Raw genomic sequence first — 18,521 nt, forward strand, 5'->3', positions numbered from 1 at the left:
TTAGTCCTAATCCTCACACCCACATACCTACATTATCTTTAGAGTTAAATGATTAATCTAACTTAAAATGCAATTTAAACAGAGCATTTCGAAATTAGTTGACAATCTTCTTGCGCTTTTCCAAACTACACCATCATTACCGGTACTTAAATAAAAAAAAATTTAAATTAAGAAGTAATTTGTTCCAACTTTTTTTGTAAAAAACCAATATTGTGAAGAACCTATAGTTGAATGTGGGCATATCGTTGTGCATTTTTTTTGGGGGGGGCACCCTGTATACATGGGGGAGAGACAGGCCCCCCCCCCATTTTTTTGAAGGATGGGGGACACAATGTCCCCCCCCCCCCCCGCTGTTTTAAAGTATGTGTGTGTGTGTGTGGGGGGGGGGGGGGTATTGTACCGTTTGTTCCCCCATACTTTTTTTCGTATCCGAATGAAAATTGTAGCCTGTATTTGATTATAGAGCTATGATTCTAACAGCTGATTCAATTACTCCAACCTCGAAACTGATGTTTAAATGATGATCTTTTGCACCACAGATCAGAGCATCTAGAGTCCAAAATGTTTAGTGGCTCTAGCGGTCCCTAAACCCCACGCTACTCCTTTAGAATAGCTGGTTCAATGATTCCAACCTCGAAAATTATGTTTCGTTGGTTAACTTTTGCTAAGAAATATTGGTTAAGGTAATCAGAAATACTGCATCAGATCGCACCACAGAGCATCTAGAATCCATTTTTTTCGGGGCCCTTATTAAGAGAACCCCACGCCGTAGGGCTTCGCGCTCGCGTTATTTCTGATCAAGGTATCCCCCCCCCCCCCCCCCCCCACACACACACCTTTTCAGAAGCGATTGACGCCCTGCCTTTATAAATACTGTAAACGTGCAACACAAAGTTAACAAACTTGCATAGACTACATTTGTACATAACGCCCATGATATGAACTTGCACGTACTTGACCTGCGCCCCGAATGTACCTCGTACCATAAAAACAAATTCTCATAATTCCACTACTACATGTACATATGCGGTTGTGATACTGCCGAGCTGTACGCCGCGACAAAAAGATGGCTGGCCACTCTGAACTTGCACTCATCTTATTTGCATAACAACTATGAATAATTCAACAAAATCAAGTTGGGAAAGGCCTCGTGGCTTTGCCACTCGTGCGTGCTGACTTAATCTTTGCTCCAGTCGCTTCGGGTCTTCGCAACTCCGCCGCTCTTAAGCCACGATGGCCTGGGCGAAAGGCTATGGATGACTCCGCTAGCAATAACGGCAACTTTCGTGTCAGCGTCACGTTTTGTCAGGAAATGTGTTCCTAAGGGCATCCCAAAGTCGTAAGTTTTCTAAATCTGCATGTTTTAATATGATTGTAAGGAATTTAAAGAACAAGCTCATTTAGTTATTTTGTGGAATAATTGCTTTATTTTTGTGTGAATTTATTGCGGAAATGTGTGTCAAAGTGACATGAAAACATGTGCATACAAGGGAGGATCCAGAACACAATTTTTTTTGGGGGGGGGCCAAAAAAAAATTTGGTCCCCCAAAAAAGTGGGTCAAAAAATTACGGCGTGGGGTTCGGGGCCCGCTTAAGGGCCCCGAAAAATGTTTGGATTCTAGATGCTCTGTGGTGCGATCTGAGGCAATTTCTGACCACTTTAACCAATGTTTTTTTGAGGAAAAGATGGTGGTGTACTCATTGCCTGCCTTTATTGCGATGTCACATAAAAAAATATTTAAAAATAGGGTTTTTTGGGGGGGGGGGCATGGCCCCCTTTGCCCCCCCCCCCTGGATCCGCCCTTGTGTGCATATATAGGCTTATACATGAACATTTAGATATGGAAGCCACACAGGTAATATATTTTATGCAGTACATTGGATGTACAGTCGGGACTCGCACATGTGCTTATTTGCTACTGACTGAATTGATACACGTACGTTATATTGTTTAATTTATCACTCTTAATTGAAGTTGTATTTGTCATTGTTTGTTTCATTTTATGTAGATTAAACTGTGGCTGCGTGATTAAAGTTACTGCTATGTGTTACGTGGTATGGATACGTGATACACTTAACGTCATTCGTCATCAGTAATGTTGAAGTCAACTGGAACTTTGAAGTATCATTATATCCTACAAACATAGCTGGGCCATTAGGCTAGAAATATATTTCAGACCAAGGCTACATACAGCAGTTAGTTGCAAACTGGAATAGTTAAGTTCACCATGGCGCAACGGGAAAACTTGAACGTTTCACTGTGCCCCCTTCACACCCGCCAAGACCTGATCGAGTCATGTGCCGAGCTTATAAAAATCACGTGGCCGTGCAGCAAACCAGAGAGACTGCACCGAATGGCGGCAGAGGAGACCAGCGGCTTGCCATGCTGTCTAGTCCTCATCGAGCACAGGGAGGACGCCCCGGATGTCGTCGTTGGACATGTACGGTTAGTTACTGTGACGAGTCCTGAAACGCCGCGAAGTGCATACTTGGAGGCCATCTGTATACATCCATCCAAGCGAGGTCTAGGGCTTGGGTACAAAATGATGAAGCTTGCCGAGCGTTATGCATACGACAACTTGGGATGTAAGCAAATGTTCTTACTGTGTCTAGCAACCACACTGGGTTTCTACGAACGGCTTTCGTATCAGCTGTATCCAGTTTTGAAACTTGAAACAGAGGGCATCAACTTGCTGTCGCATTCCCCCAAATTTGCTACTTGGTACGGAAACAAGCCCCTGAAAGGCTGGGAGTTCGTGTACAGTGACGGCCCGTGTGCCTCTAAAGAAGTCATGAAACGGAGAGCATTCGGCCAACTGACGCTGAGGAAATACTTGACTGACTCATAGTGAACTTTTGAACTTGATATAGCGGATACGCATGTTTGGATAAAAAAAAAATGATAGTGCATGGTGTACGATGTCCTTCATATATGAAAAGGATTATGGTTAAAGAATGTTAATGGGGTCATGATAAATTGTACGGTCACTACAGTCTCCTGGCTAGTACTAGGTCGAACGTTTCTCTTAAACTCTTTTATTTCAAGTTTTGTTTTGTGAATAGACAAAGAAACTTTCCTTGATTTCGTATTTGGACTGTGTTTGGAGTTTTAAACTATATTTATTAGTAACAAACAGTAGTTTCACGAATGGACTTTAAGGCAGGTTCACTTTTTATGTAGCCTAGCAGTCTATAGTTTTCTTCATGTCTCGATTTCAAGCCAAAAAAAAGACTTCAAACTGATATAGTTCGGAAATAATTTGCTAAGTTTCAAAAACGGTTGCCTTTTTGGATTTGTTTAAACATAAGTTCGATCCCATTTGATATCTTTTCAACAGCATGATACAAGACAATAATTTCACATGTAAAATAATGTGCTTTCAAACATTTTATCACTAAGGGGCCATTCAGAATTTTCAATGTTTTAAAATTTCGACTTTTTTTCCAAATTAATTTGACCCACCCACCCACCCCTAATTTCGATTAATAAAAAACTGAACATGTACATGCACTTGCATGTACCCCCCCCCCCCATGAAACCTTGCGACAGCCCCCCCCCCCCCCATGAAAACTTGTCCCCCCCCCCCAGTCGCGCCCCCCCCCCACTGAGATTTTGAGTTTCTAAAAAACTTATCATTGATCTATATGACGCCCCCCATGTAATATTCCAGCCCCCCCCCCCCAAATAAATAAACCAGTAAAGTCACTGTGTGAAAGCTCTGTTCCCCACCAAATTCGTTATCATAGATAATAATGTTGATTCTAATATAAAGTTAATGAACTAATAGGGAATGCAACAATAATTTCAGGAATGAATTGCAGGGCAGCTCCGTCGCACAGCCTTTAACGTTTCACCACTTGAAACTTAGAACTGATAGACACATGGATTACAAGATAAGAGAACTGTTCAATTGCCTCATTGATGTTCTCCGAAGTCACCGTGTTCAAATTAGAAAAAGTTTTAACTATGGAAGGTTGTGAATCTTTTCTTTCAAAACTGAGGGAGGAATTATTGCATTCATATTTATTTTATCGTCAATGTAAAATTGTGTCTTATTTCATTTTGTTCCCGGGTATTTTCTTGTTGTTTCTTTAGTGTGTGTATTTAATGCGAGTGAAGACCTATGTATGCCAACTAGGTTGTTTGTTTTTATGGTTTGCATTTTTCTCTCTGGGGAATGGGATTGCTTTTGTTTCTCGGTTTTGTTTTGTTTTGTTTGTAATAATCTTTTTAGCCCGTTTGTCATTCATTCCCGTTATTGAGTCTGGTTGTTTGTTTTGTTTGTTAGTTTGTTTGTTGGGTTGTAAGAGTATTTATTTATTAGTTCGTTTTTATATTTGTGTATCTGTCTGGCTTGTCCAATGTTTCACTCTATGATTTTTTTGCTGAGTCTTGTCTCATCTCCCCCCGTCTTGTCTCGTCTCGTCATGTCTCGTCATGTCTCGTCTCGTATGATTTGTACAATTTACTTTTCAATAGTACTTTAATTTTTATGAATGGAATTTTAAATCTGTTTTATTGGCATGGGTTTGGATAAATGTCTGATGACAGTTGTTTTTTTTTTTACTTTTACATATCAGTGGCAGCCTGTCCAACTTTTAGCTTTTATTTTATATTTTAAGATTTAAAATAAATTAATTGAATCAAATAAATCAAATAAAGTTTCTTCAAGTCTTTATTACGCTGGAGATTTCCCGATCGCAGTACATATGAGAGGCAGCACGAATAGGCGCGACCTAATCCGGCCAAATTACGATTTGTATACTAGTTTATCTGTAATAATAAAGAATTTTGGCCCCTGCACTTGAGGGTCTGTATTTGTAGAAGTGAAGGGTCCATGTTCCTGAATTTGGATTTCTGAACAAAACATTTGAATGGAATCTATATTGATATGGAGTGGAAGGAATCTGTTTGTTTTTTTTCAAAATGGCGATGGGGTGATCATCGTTGGAGGGAAAAATCACCTAAAAGTCATAGGTCAACCCCCCCCCCCCCAAAAAAAAGATTTCCAAAAAGGTAAAGAGGATTAATTCAGCTTTCATTTGATGTATATTTTGATCACCTGTGAGGGTTCAGAGTATGTTCCCCGATTTGTTTAAATTGGGGTATTTATCTTTTGAAAATTGTCGGTTTGTGTATTATGAATATGATCAAGTGAAATTATTTATGCAGTATTTTGCCCATTTCCCTCAAAATTGCATATTGTAATATTGTACATTTTTATCAATTTGCTAGAATATGTGATACCTCACCAACAAGTATCTTTTAACGAAATTCAATCAGAATATTTATCAATTTTTAAAAAAAAATTAGTTGTTGTGTTACTTGTTGGTGTCCCTGCCACTGTACGATGGTGTAGCCGTGCGTTATGCACGTGGGACTTTACTGAATAGAGTCTGGTGACTGTACATAGAAATTTCCTTGAATAAAAGTCGAATCGTTCATTCATGTGCACTTGTTATGCAAAGCAGGGGCAGTGGTTCAAGGATATCTATGTCGACTTGCAGAAAGTGTGCAGGAACGCGACTTGAATGCTTTTATGTGTTCACAATACAACGACGCTGTTTAGCTATTTCACTGTGTGACACAGTGAGAAATGTTGGAATCATAATGGCGTCATCGATACTTGCTGGGGAGTTCTTGCGTACGACTTTCTGTACTTTGGTACTGTTGTTTCCAGGACAATTGTGTGTACGGTAACCCGACGTACCCAGATTTTTAAAGACGAAATTGCCGACCTCAAACTTGTTAGTGCCATATTTGGCAACTATATGTGCGTTATTAGTTTAATTAAACAAATGAACAGGTTAATTAAAGGGAATATACATCATTTGCTTTTGCTGTAATTTTCAGAAATGGATGGAATTGGGGGGTTGGAAATTATAAAGCAAATATAGTTACACTGACTTTTTGGAGGTTTTGGGTTCGAAAATGCTATAAAAACCAAGAAAAACGATCATTTTCCTGTAGTCTGGTTCCCTGACTCCATATAAGAAGAAACAGAGCAGTTTACATACATTGGGGAATTGTAAGGTCAGGGAACCAGTCTAGCTGGCTCGTACCCGTTCATAGATTTGTAATCGATTGCAAACAAGTGCAATGGTCAATTGGGGCCAGTATTTGAAAAAAAGCCAGTTGTTTCCAACGCTGATCGGCCGATCAGCGTTGGAAATTGATACAAAAATACCACTTTTCTTGAAAATGACAGTATACCAGGTGCCATAATTTTACAGGATGCTTTAGACTGTCATTTACCAACATCCTATTAAGGTATTTCGTAAAAACTTGGTAATTTTATTTTTCAATGTTTGCAAATGTTGTATATTCCCTTTAAACATAGTACCATTGAAGGTACCTAAAAGTAAACCTAACAGCATATATAAAAGACCGACAGACGAGCCTAAAATGTCTGGATAATTTTTTAGGGCGTTAGGCCGGCAAGTTAACACAAACTTGGTGTCAAATAGATCATGGGAGTTACTTTTCTTCGACTTTTCGTACAACTTTACATAAACTTTAACTGTATGACCTGCAGTGGCGTAGCCACGGGGGGGGGGGGGGGGGGGGGGGGGGGTGACAACCCCCCCCCATGAAACCTTGTCGCCCCCCCCAGTCGCCTCCCCCACTGAGATTTTGAGTTTCTAAAAAAATTATCATTGATCTACATGACGCCCCCCCCCCCATGAAATGTTCCAGCCCCCCCCCCCCCCCCCCCCCCTGAAAAATGTCTGGCTACGCCACTGACAGTACATACAGGGGACGAAGTTGGAAAAGAAACACGCATCGCAATATCAGAACGCTTGCGCGTAGTTCAGGCAAGTCAAAAGATCTATCTTTCTTTGTTTTTTTATCTTTTTCCATGGAAATGAATTTCGATTTTCAATTATTTAGCTTGACCCACCCACCCACAATTTGGAAAAAAGATCGAAATTTTAAAACTGTAACGTAGAACGAATCTGGGGTTCTCACACGCCAGACGAAGGAAACCACAGACTCTATTCTTCAGGGCTTCGGGGCTCTCCGGCCATTTATTCTTGCCACTTTCTTTACACGAGGCTCTCTCTTTATACAACTCCGACAAAAAGGACGCTATACAAAAGTCACACTACTGAGTCGGCGCAGTCTGGCAACGGGTCTCCCTGGCCCAGCAGCAGGGGTCTCAACGCTACGGTTGCACCGTGGGTCCGTGCTGGCGCCCTCTGCCGGCGGCCCGGCACCGCCGTTACAAAACATTGAAAATTCTGAATGGCCCTTAATGCACTCAACCCCGCTCATGAGGTATTCCTACTGATTCAAAAATCCTGCGAATAAGGATTCACTTCAGTGCACTACTTTCGCTGCTGTTATGTTTTACTATTTAATTTTTCAATTCAATTCCCTGCTTCAAATGGTTTAATTTGCACTCTAAATAAGTATAATGTTGCAATGTAAGTGCACCGTATAAATACATTGTATGGCCTATATCGGCCCTACACGTTTTAATGTAAATTGCCTGGATTGCAGTTACTGCAGGTCCTTGCTTGTGTTTGTGATTTTATTTCCAGTCTTGGTAAGTCATTAAATGTACGGCAACCCAGATAAGAGCAACTACAAGAAAATTCACCTCACTCCAATAGTCTTTCAAATAATATATGTATATTGTCTTTCAAATGTATCGAATGAAGCGGAACTGCGTAGCACTGAAGACAAATACATGTAGGCCTATAGGCTAAGTGATGAAGGCCCAGTAGGGCCGAAAATTCAGCCAGAAATTTCCCGGTGAGCACTGCTTTAACTTTTGTTTTCGTCTTTCAAATGTATATATAAGACTAATATAATAGGATTGAGGTATTCCCCCCCCCCCCCCCCCACACACACACACACACTTTTCAGAAGCGATTGACGCCCTGCCTTTATAAATACTGTAAACGTGCAACAAAGTTAACAAACTTGCATAGACTACATTTGTACATAACGCCCATGATATGAACTTGCACGTACATGACCTGCGCCCCGAACCAGTGTACCTCGTACCATAAAAACATAAATTATCATAATTCCACTACTACATGTACATATGCGGTTGTGATACTGCTGAGCTGTACGCCGCGACAAAAAGATGGCTGGCCACTCTGAACTTGCACTCTTCTTATTTGCATAAAAACTATGAATAATTCAACAAAATCAAGTTGGGAAAGGCCTCGTGGCTTTGCCACTCGTGCGTGCTGACTTAATCTTTGCTCCAGTCACTTCGGGTCTTCGCAACTCCGCCGCTCTTAAGCCACGATGGCCTGGGCGAAAGGCTATGGATGACTCCGCTAGCAATAACGGCAACTTTCGTGTCAGCGTCACGTTTTGTCAGGAAATGTGTTCCTAAGGGCATCCCAAAGTCGTAAGTTTCCTAAATCTGCATGTTTTAATATGATTGTAAGGAATTTAAAGAACAAGCTCATTCAGTTATTTTGTGGAATAATTGCTTTATTTTTGTGTGAATTTATTGCGGAAATGTGTGTCAAAGTGACATGAAAACATGTGCATACAAGGGCGGATCCAGAACACAATTTTTTTTGGGGGGGGGGGCCAAAAAATTACGGCGTGGGGTTCGGGGCCCGCTTAAGGGCCCCGAAAAATGTTTGGATTCTAGATGCTCTGTGGTGCGATCTGAGGCAATTTCTGACCACTATAACCAATGTTTTTTTTTTGAGGAAAAGATGGTGGTGTACTCATTGCCTGCCTTTATTGCGATGTCACATAAAAAAAAAAATAATAAAAATGGGTGTTTTTTTTTTGGGGGGGGGGGGGGAATGGCCCCCTTTGGCCGTCCCCCTGGATCCGCCCTTGTGTGCATATATAGGCTTATACATGAACATTTAGATATGGAAGCCACACAGGTAATATATTTTATGCAGTACATTGGATGTACACTCGGCACTCGCACATGTGCTTATTTGCTACTGACTTAATTGATACACGTACGTTATATTGTTTAATTTATCACTCTTAATTGAAGTTGTATTTGTCATTGTTTGTTTCATTTTATGTAGATTAAACTGTGGCTGCGTGATTAAAGTTACTGCTATGTGTTACGTGATATGGATACGTGATACACTTAACGTCATTCGTCATCAGTAATGTTGAAGTCAACTGGAACTTTGAAGTATCATTATATCCTACAAACATAGCTGGGCCATTAGGCTAGAAATATATTTCAGACCAAGGCTACATACAGCAGTTAGTTGCAAACTGGAATAGTTAAGTTCACCATGGCGCAACGGGAAAACTTGAACGTTTCACTGTGCCCCCTTAGCACCCGCCAAGACCTGATCGAGTCATGTGCCGAGCTTATAAAGATCACGTGGCCGTGCAGCAAACCCGAGAGACTGCACCGAATGGCGGCAGAGGAGACCAGCGGCCTACCATGCTGTCTAGTCCTCATCGAGCACAGGGAGGACGCCCCGGATGCAGTGATCGGGCATACACGGTTTGTTAAGGTGATGAGTCCTGAAACGCCTCCAAGTGCATACGTCGAGGCCTTCTGCATACATCCATCCAAGCGAGGTTTAGGTCTCGGGTCCAGGATGCTGGACCTGGCTGAGCGCCATACATTCAAGAACTTTGGATGTAAGCAAAGCTTTCTAATATGCCACGAATCCCTGATGGATTTCTACAAACGGATTTCATATCAGCTATACCCGGTGTTGAAGCTTGAAACAGTGGGCGCCAATTTGCTGTCACATTTTGATGGAGCTGCCACGTGGTACGGAAACAAGCCCCGGAAGGGCTGGGAATTCGTGTACAGTGACGGCCCACACGCCTCTAAAGAAGACATGGAAATGAGAATATTCGGCCATCTGACAATGAGGAAATATTTGAAAGATTATTATTAAATATTGACTTTCCCAAAGAAGTGCTCATTTGAAAACGAAAAGTAACTCAGTCCTAGTTTGATTACTATCGCACATACCACCGGTAATTGCAAACTGGAATAGTTAAGTTCACCATGGCGCAACGGGAAAACTTGAACGTTTCACTGTGCCCCCTTCACACCCGCCAAGACCTGATCGAGTCATGTGCCGATCTTATAAAAATCACGTGGCCGTGGAGCAAACCAGAGAGACTGCACCGAATGGCGGCAGAGGAGACCAGCGGCCATGGGCGTCGCCAGGATTTTTTCTAGAGGGGGTCAAAATAGTTTTTTTGCCAAAAAATGCTTGTATTTCTCAACACATTCTCGTTTTATCAGTTTTAGAGGGGGGCAGGGACATTTTGCCCCCCCCCCCAACTCATTAAATTTACACTACTTTGTCTTCGCGCCTCTTTTTCTTTTCTTTTTTTTTTTCTTTTTTCTTCCTTTTTTTTTTTTTTTTTTTGGGCTTTCCGGGGGGGGGGGGGGGGGGGGGGGGGCAAGTGCCCCCCTTGCCCCCCCTCGCGACGCCCATGCCAGCGGCCTACCATGCTGTCTAGTCCTCATCGAGCACAGGGAGGACATACTTCGAGGCCTTCTGCATACATCCATCCAAGCGAGGTTTAGGTCTCGGGTCCAGGATGCTGGACCTGGCTGAGCGCCATGCATTCAAGAACTTTAGATGTAAGCAAAGCTTTCTATTATGCCACGAATCCCTGATGGATTTCTACAAACGGTTTTCATATCAGCTATACCTGGTGTTGAAGTTTGAAACAGTGGGCGCCAATTTGCTGTCACATTTTGATGGAGCTGCCACGTGGTACGGAAACAAGCCCCGGAAGGGCTGGGAATTCGTGTACAGTGACGGCCCACACGCCTCTAAAGAAGACATGGAAATGAGAATATTCGGCCATCTGACAATGAGGAAATATTTGAAAGATTATTATTAAATATTGACTTTCCCAGAGAAGTGCTCATTTGAAAACGAAAAGTAACCCAGTCCTAGTTTGATTACTATCGCACATAATGGACGTAGGCAGTGGCACATTCATCAACGAGGGACAAGGGGTAATTTGCCCCAGGCCTCCCCCCCCCCCTTCCCGGCGGCACTTGGTGGCATCATGTGACAAAAAAAAACAAAGACGGTTGAGATGTCGATACAGTAAAGTCTTAATTCTGCCGCCCCCGCATGAAAAAGCTGGAGACGCTGCTTGACGTAGGCCTGCGCTGCCTATGCGTACGTCATGGAGCGCGCCACTCCGATAGGTATGCTGACGTCATACTCTAAGGACCAAAGCGAGGCTAGAGTTCATCGATTCCGTAAAGAAGGGGTGTTCATCGACTGAACTTTTCAAGGAGTGTAAACTGAAGATCAGCCGATATAATAATATCTGATAGGACCTGTTTTTCAGGGTGCAAAAACCGATAAAAATATGCATTTATTGGTTGCTCACATCCTGATCCACAAAGCCGATATACGTGTATATATAGGCCAGTGACTGTGCGTTTGTATAGTGCTCTGTAGTGCATGACTGTATCGTTATCCACGGAATGAAGAGGTGATTTTGTTTTTATAAAGTCTTGATTTAGCTCTATTTTATAGAAACTGTTGCGTTTTAGTATAAGATGTTGATTCTGCCACTAGCTATTTCAGAAGAATGACGGCTTCCAGACCCATCATCCAGACCCAGCGGATTCATTGTATTTAATATTTATTAAATCTTACAATCCTATTATATTAGTCTTATATATACATTTGAAAGACGAAAACAAAAGTTAAAGCAGTGCTCACCGGGAAATTTCTGGCTGAATTTTCGGCCCTACTGGGCCTTCATCATTTAGCCTATAGGCCTACATGTACTTGTCTTCAGTGCTACGCAGTTCCGCTTCATACGATACATTTGAAAGACAATATACATATATTATTTGAAAGACTATTGGAGTGAGGTGAATTTTCTTGTAGTTGCTCTTATCTGGGTTGCCGTACATTATACTAAGACTGGAAATAAAATCACAAACACAAGCAAGGGCCTGCAGTAACTGTAAATCCGGGCAATTTACATTAAAACGTGCAGGGCCGATATAGGCCATACAATGTGTTTATACGGTGCACTTACATTGCAACATTATACTAATTTAGAGTGCAAAATTAAACCATTTGAAGCAGGGAATTGAATTGAAAAATTAAATAGTAAAACATAACAGCAGCGAAAGTAGTGCGAGTGAATCCTTATTCGCAGGATTTTTGAATCAGTAGGAATACCTCATGAGCGGGGTTGAATGTATAATGATTAAAAGTTTGAAAGCACATTATTTTACACGTGAAATTATTGTCTTGTATCATGTCATTGAGAAGATATCAAATGGGATCGAACTTATGTTTAAACAAATCCAAAAAGGCAACCGTTTTTAAAACTTAGCAAATTATTTCCGAACTATATGAAGTCTTTTTTGGCTTGAAATCGAGACATGAAGAAAACTATAAACTGGTAGGCTACATAAAAAGTGAAGCTGCCTTAAAGTCCATTCGTGAAAGTACTGTTTGTTACTAATAAATATAGTTTAAACTCCAAACACGGCCAAATACGAAATCAAGGAAAGTTTCTTTGTCTATTCACAAACCAAAACTTGAAATTCAAGAGTTTAAGAGAAACGCTCGATCTAGTACTAGCCAGGATTCTGTAGTGACCGTACAATTTATCATGACCCCATTAACATTCTTCAACCGTAATCCTTTTCATATATGAAGGACATCGTACACTATGCTACGAAAGCCCTGTAGTGCCATCAAGTATATATTTTGTCCAAGTTCGTTTTTATGAGATATATTTTTCCCAAAGTTCGTTTTTACGAGATACATTTTGTCGAAGTTCGTTTTTATGAGATATATTTTACCCAAAGTTCGTTTTTACGAGATACATTTTGTCGAAGTTCGTTTTTATGAGATACATTTTACCCAAAGTTCGTTTTTACGAGATACATTTTGTCGAAGTTCGTTTTTATGAGATATATTTTTCCCAAAGTTCGTTTTTACGAGATACATTTTGTTGAAGTTCGTTTTTATGAGATACATTTTACCCAAAGTTCGTTTTTACGAGATACATTTTGTCGAAGTTCGTTTTTATGAGATATATTTTTTCGAAGTTCGTTTTTACGAGATACATTTTGTCGAAGTTCGTTTTTATGAGATACATTTTTCCCAAAGTTCGTTTTTACGAGATACATTTTGTCGAAGTTCGTTTTTATGAGATTTTCTTGTGTGCAAAGTGTCACGTGCGCGTTGGCGTTCTTCACTTGTAATTATGTGAGGACATGCGAGTTCTGGATCGATCCTAGGCCTAGCCCACAGTACAGGCCCCTGAGGCACGCGGGAACGAAGCAAAGTTCAATTTGCTGTATATTCAGTACGGAGTCCTTAAAGGGACATCCAAAATTATGTTTTTATCTCGTGCGCACGACATAATATCTCGTGCAAACGAGATATATGTCGTGCGCACGAGATAAAAAAAAATGTGGATGTCCCTTTAGGGGCTCGTAAGATATCTTGTGTCGCCCGAAAAAAAAATATATCTCTTAAAAACGAACTTCGACAAAATGTATCTCGTAAAAACGAACTTTGGGTAAAATGTATCTCATAAAAACGAACTTCGACAAAATGTATCTCGTAAAAACGAACTTCGACAAAATATATCTCATAAAAACGAACTTCGACAAAATGTATCTCGTAAAAACGAACTTTGGGAAAAATATATCTCATAAAAACGATCTTGGACAAAATATATACTTGATGGCACTACAGGGCTTTCGTACTATGCACTATCATTATTTTTTTTATCCAAACATGCGTATCCGCTATATCTTCAAAAGTTCACTATGAGTCAGTCAAGTATTTCCTCAGCGTCAGTTGGCCGAATGCTCTCCGTTTCATGACTTCTTTAGAGGCGCACGGGCCGTCACTGTACACGAACTCCCAGCCTTTCAGGGGCTTGTTTCCGTACCAAGTAACAAATTGGAGAAATTCGACAGCAAGTTGATGCCCTCTGTTTCAAGTTTCAAAACTGGATACAGCTGATACGAAAGCCGTTCGTAGAAACCCAGTGTGGTTGCTAGACACAGTAAGAACATTTGCTTACATCCCAAGTTGTCGTATGCATAACGCTCGGCAAGCTTCATCATTTTGTACCCAAGCCCTAGACCTCGCTTGGATGGATGTATACAGATGGCCTCCAAGTATGCACTTCGCGGCGTTTCAGGACTCGTCACAGTAACTAACCGTACATGTCCAACGACGACATCCGGGGCGTCCTCCCTGTGCTCGATGAGGACTAGACAGCATGGCAAGCCGCTGGTCTCCTCTGCCGCCATTCGGTGCAGTCTCTCTGGTTTGCTGCACGGCCACGTGATTTTTATAAGCTCTGCACATGACTCGATCAGGTCTTGGCGGGCGTGAAGGGGGCTCAGTGAAACGTTCGAGCTTTCCTGTTGCGCCATGATGAATTCGCCGCTCCAGATTACAATTAAATGCTATAAATATTAATTGTCCTGGGTTGCACTGTACATGTATAAAGGTAAACGCATGGCAAGTAGAATAAATCATGACACTCACTCAATCCCACGTACTATTGTTGCCTCACCAAAGGCTGTAACACACCCGGAACGCAGTTGACCTAGGCTATACATGGTGCATGTGTACTTATATAGTTCCGGCAAAACCTCGAATGTTTTGGATGGAGGTCAACTGAGGTACAATAGCACCAATAGGCCCAATGAAAGGCATACCATCCCCCCCCCTCCAGGATGGCCTTGGAAAATCGTTCACCCGTCATTTCCAAGGGCCTATTATGTTTCAGATAAAGATATATTTGTAATATCAAGCACTGTCTATGACAAGTTAACTTCCATACATTTCCACATTTTACTGCAATTAAAGAGTCCTTTAATGTAATAAACTCGTATTCTATCAAGCTAAAGCAAAAAGCGCATTAAAAAAAAAAAATTGATAATAAATTGCTCATTCTATAGGTGCCATAAACAAGCGTTAAGAAAATTTGCATTGAAAAGAAGACCACTCTTGAACTAATGAATAACTGTTCCAAGTGTTTTTTTTTCACTTGTTAATTATAATCAGCCAGTATCATCCAAACAATATAACAAACTATTGTTACACATTTTAACTATTGTTACACCAAAATGAATAGGAATAGCGACAGCACGAATTAACGAAATTCAATGAAGTTAGATTAAAAAGTCAAATAAGTCGCAACTATAAAGCATAATTTTACAGCCTCTGCCAACTTTCGACCACATTATGTACAATATTATGTACAATTATCTTTCTCTGCAAATTGATACGACAAACGGTTAAGGCAGAATAGTTCGTTAAATTTGCAGCTATCCAAAATGTAACTGACGAAAGATATTGTTGAAAAGCTTTGCTTTAAAGATGGGGATGCCAAATAACTCCCGCTGTGAAATTATTCATTCTGGCATGCTGTCCGAGTTGAAGAAAACAATAAAAGAACACAGTAGGCCATTTCCAAAAGGTGCGTCAAGTGACACATTTTTGAAATTTTCGTTAGTAGTTGGTTTGTAATTCGGCATATCCGTGAATGGGTGCGCGCATTCCGCGCAAGCGTTAACACGACGCACACGCGTGCGCGGTTGATATCATTCGTCGGATCATTGCGGAATGAGAACGTGTCCCAGATGGTCCCAGACGCTGATTTCGGGCGCAATTCAAAACATGACTCAGCCAACTTTTGGATGGAAATCGAGATCCTAGAATGTTGTTTTCTTGGAATATACATTATTCACTGAGCTAAAACGTCCGATCAGGTTCAGCTGTTATAAGCATCCATCTTTAGATTTTGAGAACTTTTGTTGCTTCAAAACGAAATAAAACGCACAAAATTAATGACAAAATGATCTACCAGATCTTTTAAAGCTGCATGCCCCTAGCTCTTCTAAACATGGAGTTTTCTCCAAACGAACTTTCAGTTTATATGTTTAAAGGGTCCACGGAATGATTTTACCACTGGAGCATATTTGTTGCACAAATTCCTCTAAATGTATTAAATCTATATCAGACATACTTTTTTGTTAGAATTCTTGCACTGCACTCTATTTTAACATAATAGTTCATGCATTTCCTGACAACTGAGGGCACTGTTGATATGATGTCACTTTAGAGGCACACACTGCCTCAAATGACATCACAGTACTGCTCATGAATATGGAAATTAGTATTAGCATAGCAAAAAAAAATGCACCCAAACACCTTTGAAATGATGGCAATATGAATATTTCAAATTAAGTTTAAATGGTACAACAAGGTTCATTTCATTAAAAAAATCAATTACGTGGGCTCTTTAACGAAAACAATATTTTAATACAATTTTCGCCGCGTGCAGTCCACTAAAAAGGGTCTTTCTTTTTGCGCTAAAGTGAACCTGCAACCTGCGACAGCCGAATTATTGTCGGGATGATAATAATGCGAAATTTATAAAGAAATAAGTCAAACGTCGGTGGCTTTTTCTTGCGTTCGACATCTCATTCAAAATTGAACAGCTTTTTAAATTGCTAGGAAAAGGGAAATGCAGCAAGGGGAATGCAGCTTTAAATTAAAAGAACAACTAACTAGTGCAAGCAAAGTTAAATTTAATGCAAACACAGGTTTGCGTGCATGAAATCACGGGGGGGGGGGGGGGCTAAGACATCCGCTGGTGGGAATCTCCCCCCCCCCCCCCCCCGTGCGTGCCCACCGAGGCTCCCCGAGCGACCCCTTCCCCCCAGTTCCAAGTTATACGCCACTGGTTTGAAAGGGAGTTCCAATAGCTTGTTTCTGCCAAATCTACAAATCAAAGTAGATGCAAGCTGGGTGCTCGATAAAGTCATAGACGCTCACCTCGTTAAGCATGTTGTCGTTGAGTTGGCAGGTCTTGGCCGGACTATCCTGCCAGAGATTGAAGGATCGGCATCGGGGCTCAGCCCAGCAGGCCTGGCCACACTCGCTGATTCCCCGGACCGTCAGGTTCTTGATCTCATGACTGTGCAGACACCGCCGTGCCACGCGGCCGTCAGCTCCCAGCGACGCGCAGTAAGACGGGACAACGCGAGGCATTTCGCAAATGGCGAACTTGTGTTCGTTGCAGTCAGTTGTCAGAAACAACATTCCGAGGTAGTGTGGACCCTTGTAGACGCATTTCCAGCCAGGCCTCTCAAGAAGGTAAAGCGAATACAAGCCACCGATGACGCTAGCTACAGGGGTTTCTCCGGAACATCTGGTGAGGGTTTTATTAAAAACCTCACAGCCAAGCCACAGCGGTCTCCTCTGTTCACTCTGATACGCTTTGCCACGCAATTTCATGATAAACTCATGTTCCTCGTGAGAGTTTTGCACCAGCAGCCCACCCCCTGGGCGCGCACAGGCCTCCACAGCTTCTGAGTAGCTCAGAGATTTGGTCAGCGGGATGTAACACGAGTCACGCCAACCGTACCAGCCTTGAGGACACCAAGTAACGATAACTGGAAACAAGGCTACAAAGATCGGCAGTACGAAAGCCAACAGCTCCTGCATTTTTCACTTCAGATTTTTCACTTCAGAATCAACTCCAAATGGACTGTTGATCAATCTAACGTTTGTCGGACAAACGTCCCCTTGTTTTAAACTTATTTTTTCTTTAAAAAGAACCCTGTTCTATAACAGCAGTCTATTCGAGTAAAAACCAAACCAACCCCGCGTGCTGGATCTTCTCTTATCGGTTTTCTTGCGCCAAAACGGCTGTTTTCGTGCAATTTGATGGTGAGAGATGTTTTCAATTTTGCTTGCTGAACGCCAATGGTGTCAATCCGGCTGACACTAATTCATATCAACTTGACTGACTCTCGACAGCAGCTCAATTAAGAGTGATTTCGACGCCTATCGATTGGTTGTCATGACAACGAATTGGCCTCGTCAGTCTTTTTTTTTATCCTTTTATCGCTCCAGTGTGAAAAAACCTGTCACGCGCATGAGGTGGTTTCGAAATGGATCGCAGTTGTCATCGACTTATAAAAGCTATAATAAAAAGATATTTGGTTTTTTACACAGCGGCACCACTTGGAAATAGATCAAGGGCACGAAATTCTAATTACACTAATGCCAAAGCGGTAGTCGGATGACGTCAGTTCGTTCTAGAAATTAAATGAGGCATTTTATAGAGTGTGTGCCACAGCCTCGTCCCCAGGGTGTTGAGCAGTACGCGCCCACCACTACCTGCTCTCTCACCCTGATATTTGATCATTCGCATGTGCAAGATTTTTGAACGCGTATGCAAATGAGGAATAGTCTGGTGCCTGCATGTGCGTTACATTAGCGTTTGTTTTTGTATGCGGTGTCTGGGATAAAAACAGCATCAATTCGTCACGCCGTGAGTTATAAAAACTCGATTTTTTTGGAAGTTGAAATGTTACAATCTGGCCCGCCAATATGCAGTATCACATTTCGTATTTATATGAGCAAACTGGAAAGAAAAGGAGTATTTAGGCAGTGGACGTTATAATTACAATAATCGTGAAAACACGTAATGCACGTTGGAAATAACAACACCAACTACACGATATAAATCCATTATTAGCAAATTGCGATATCGAATCAGG

The 18,521-nt window shown here is 41.5% G+C and overlaps 2 protein-coding genes and 1 pseudogene across 2 annotated transcripts; 2 read left to right on the forward strand and 1 right to left on the reverse strand.

Annotated features, from left to right (window-relative positions):
• Positions 1 to 850: 850 nt before the first annotated feature.
• On the forward strand, positions 851 to 3,395 carry LOC119722797 (N-alpha-acetyltransferase 80-like). The gene is made up of 2 exons (XM_038193135.1): positions 851 to 1,339; positions 2,010 to 3,395. Exon 2 carries the CDS (start codon positions 2,229 to 2,231, stop codon positions 2,847 to 2,849), a length of 621 nt encoding a protein of 206 aa, XP_038049063.1. The 5' UTR covers positions 851 to 1,339; positions 2,010 to 2,228; the 3' UTR covers positions 2,850 to 3,395.
• Positions 3,396 to 8,246: 4,851 nt separating this feature from the next.
• On the forward strand, positions 8,247 to 10,148 carry LOC119722575 (N-alpha-acetyltransferase 80-like). The gene is made up of 2 exons (XM_038192759.1): positions 8,247 to 8,372; positions 9,025 to 10,148. Exon 2 carries the CDS (start codon positions 9,244 to 9,246, stop codon positions 9,865 to 9,867), a length of 624 nt encoding a protein of 207 aa, XP_038048687.1. The 5' UTR covers positions 8,247 to 8,372; positions 9,025 to 9,243; the 3' UTR covers positions 9,868 to 10,148.
• Positions 10,149 to 13,676: 3,528 nt separating this feature from the next.
• On the reverse strand, positions 13,677 to 14,586 carry LOC119722576 (annotated as a pseudogene).
• Positions 14,587 to 18,521: the final 3,935 nt, after the last annotated feature.

Source organism: Patiria miniata, unplaced genomic scaffold (assembly GCF_015706575.1).
Source record: "Patiria miniata isolate m_02_andy unplaced genomic scaffold, ASM1570657v1 HiC_scaffold_16, whole genome shotgun sequence".
NCBI classification, from domain to species: domain Eukaryota; kingdom Metazoa; phylum Echinodermata; class Asteroidea; order Valvatida; family Asterinidae; genus Patiria; species Patiria miniata.

Bases quoted from the DNA above. Each gene is read 5' to 3' on its own strand.
- LOC119722575 (XM_038192759.1), top strand. From the start codon at position 9,244: ATGGCGCAACGGGAAAACTTGAACGTTTCACTGTGCCCCCTTAGCACC.
- LOC119722797 (XM_038193135.1), top strand. From the start codon at position 2,229: ATGGCGCAACGGGAAAACTTGAACGTTTCACTGTGCCCCCTTCACACC.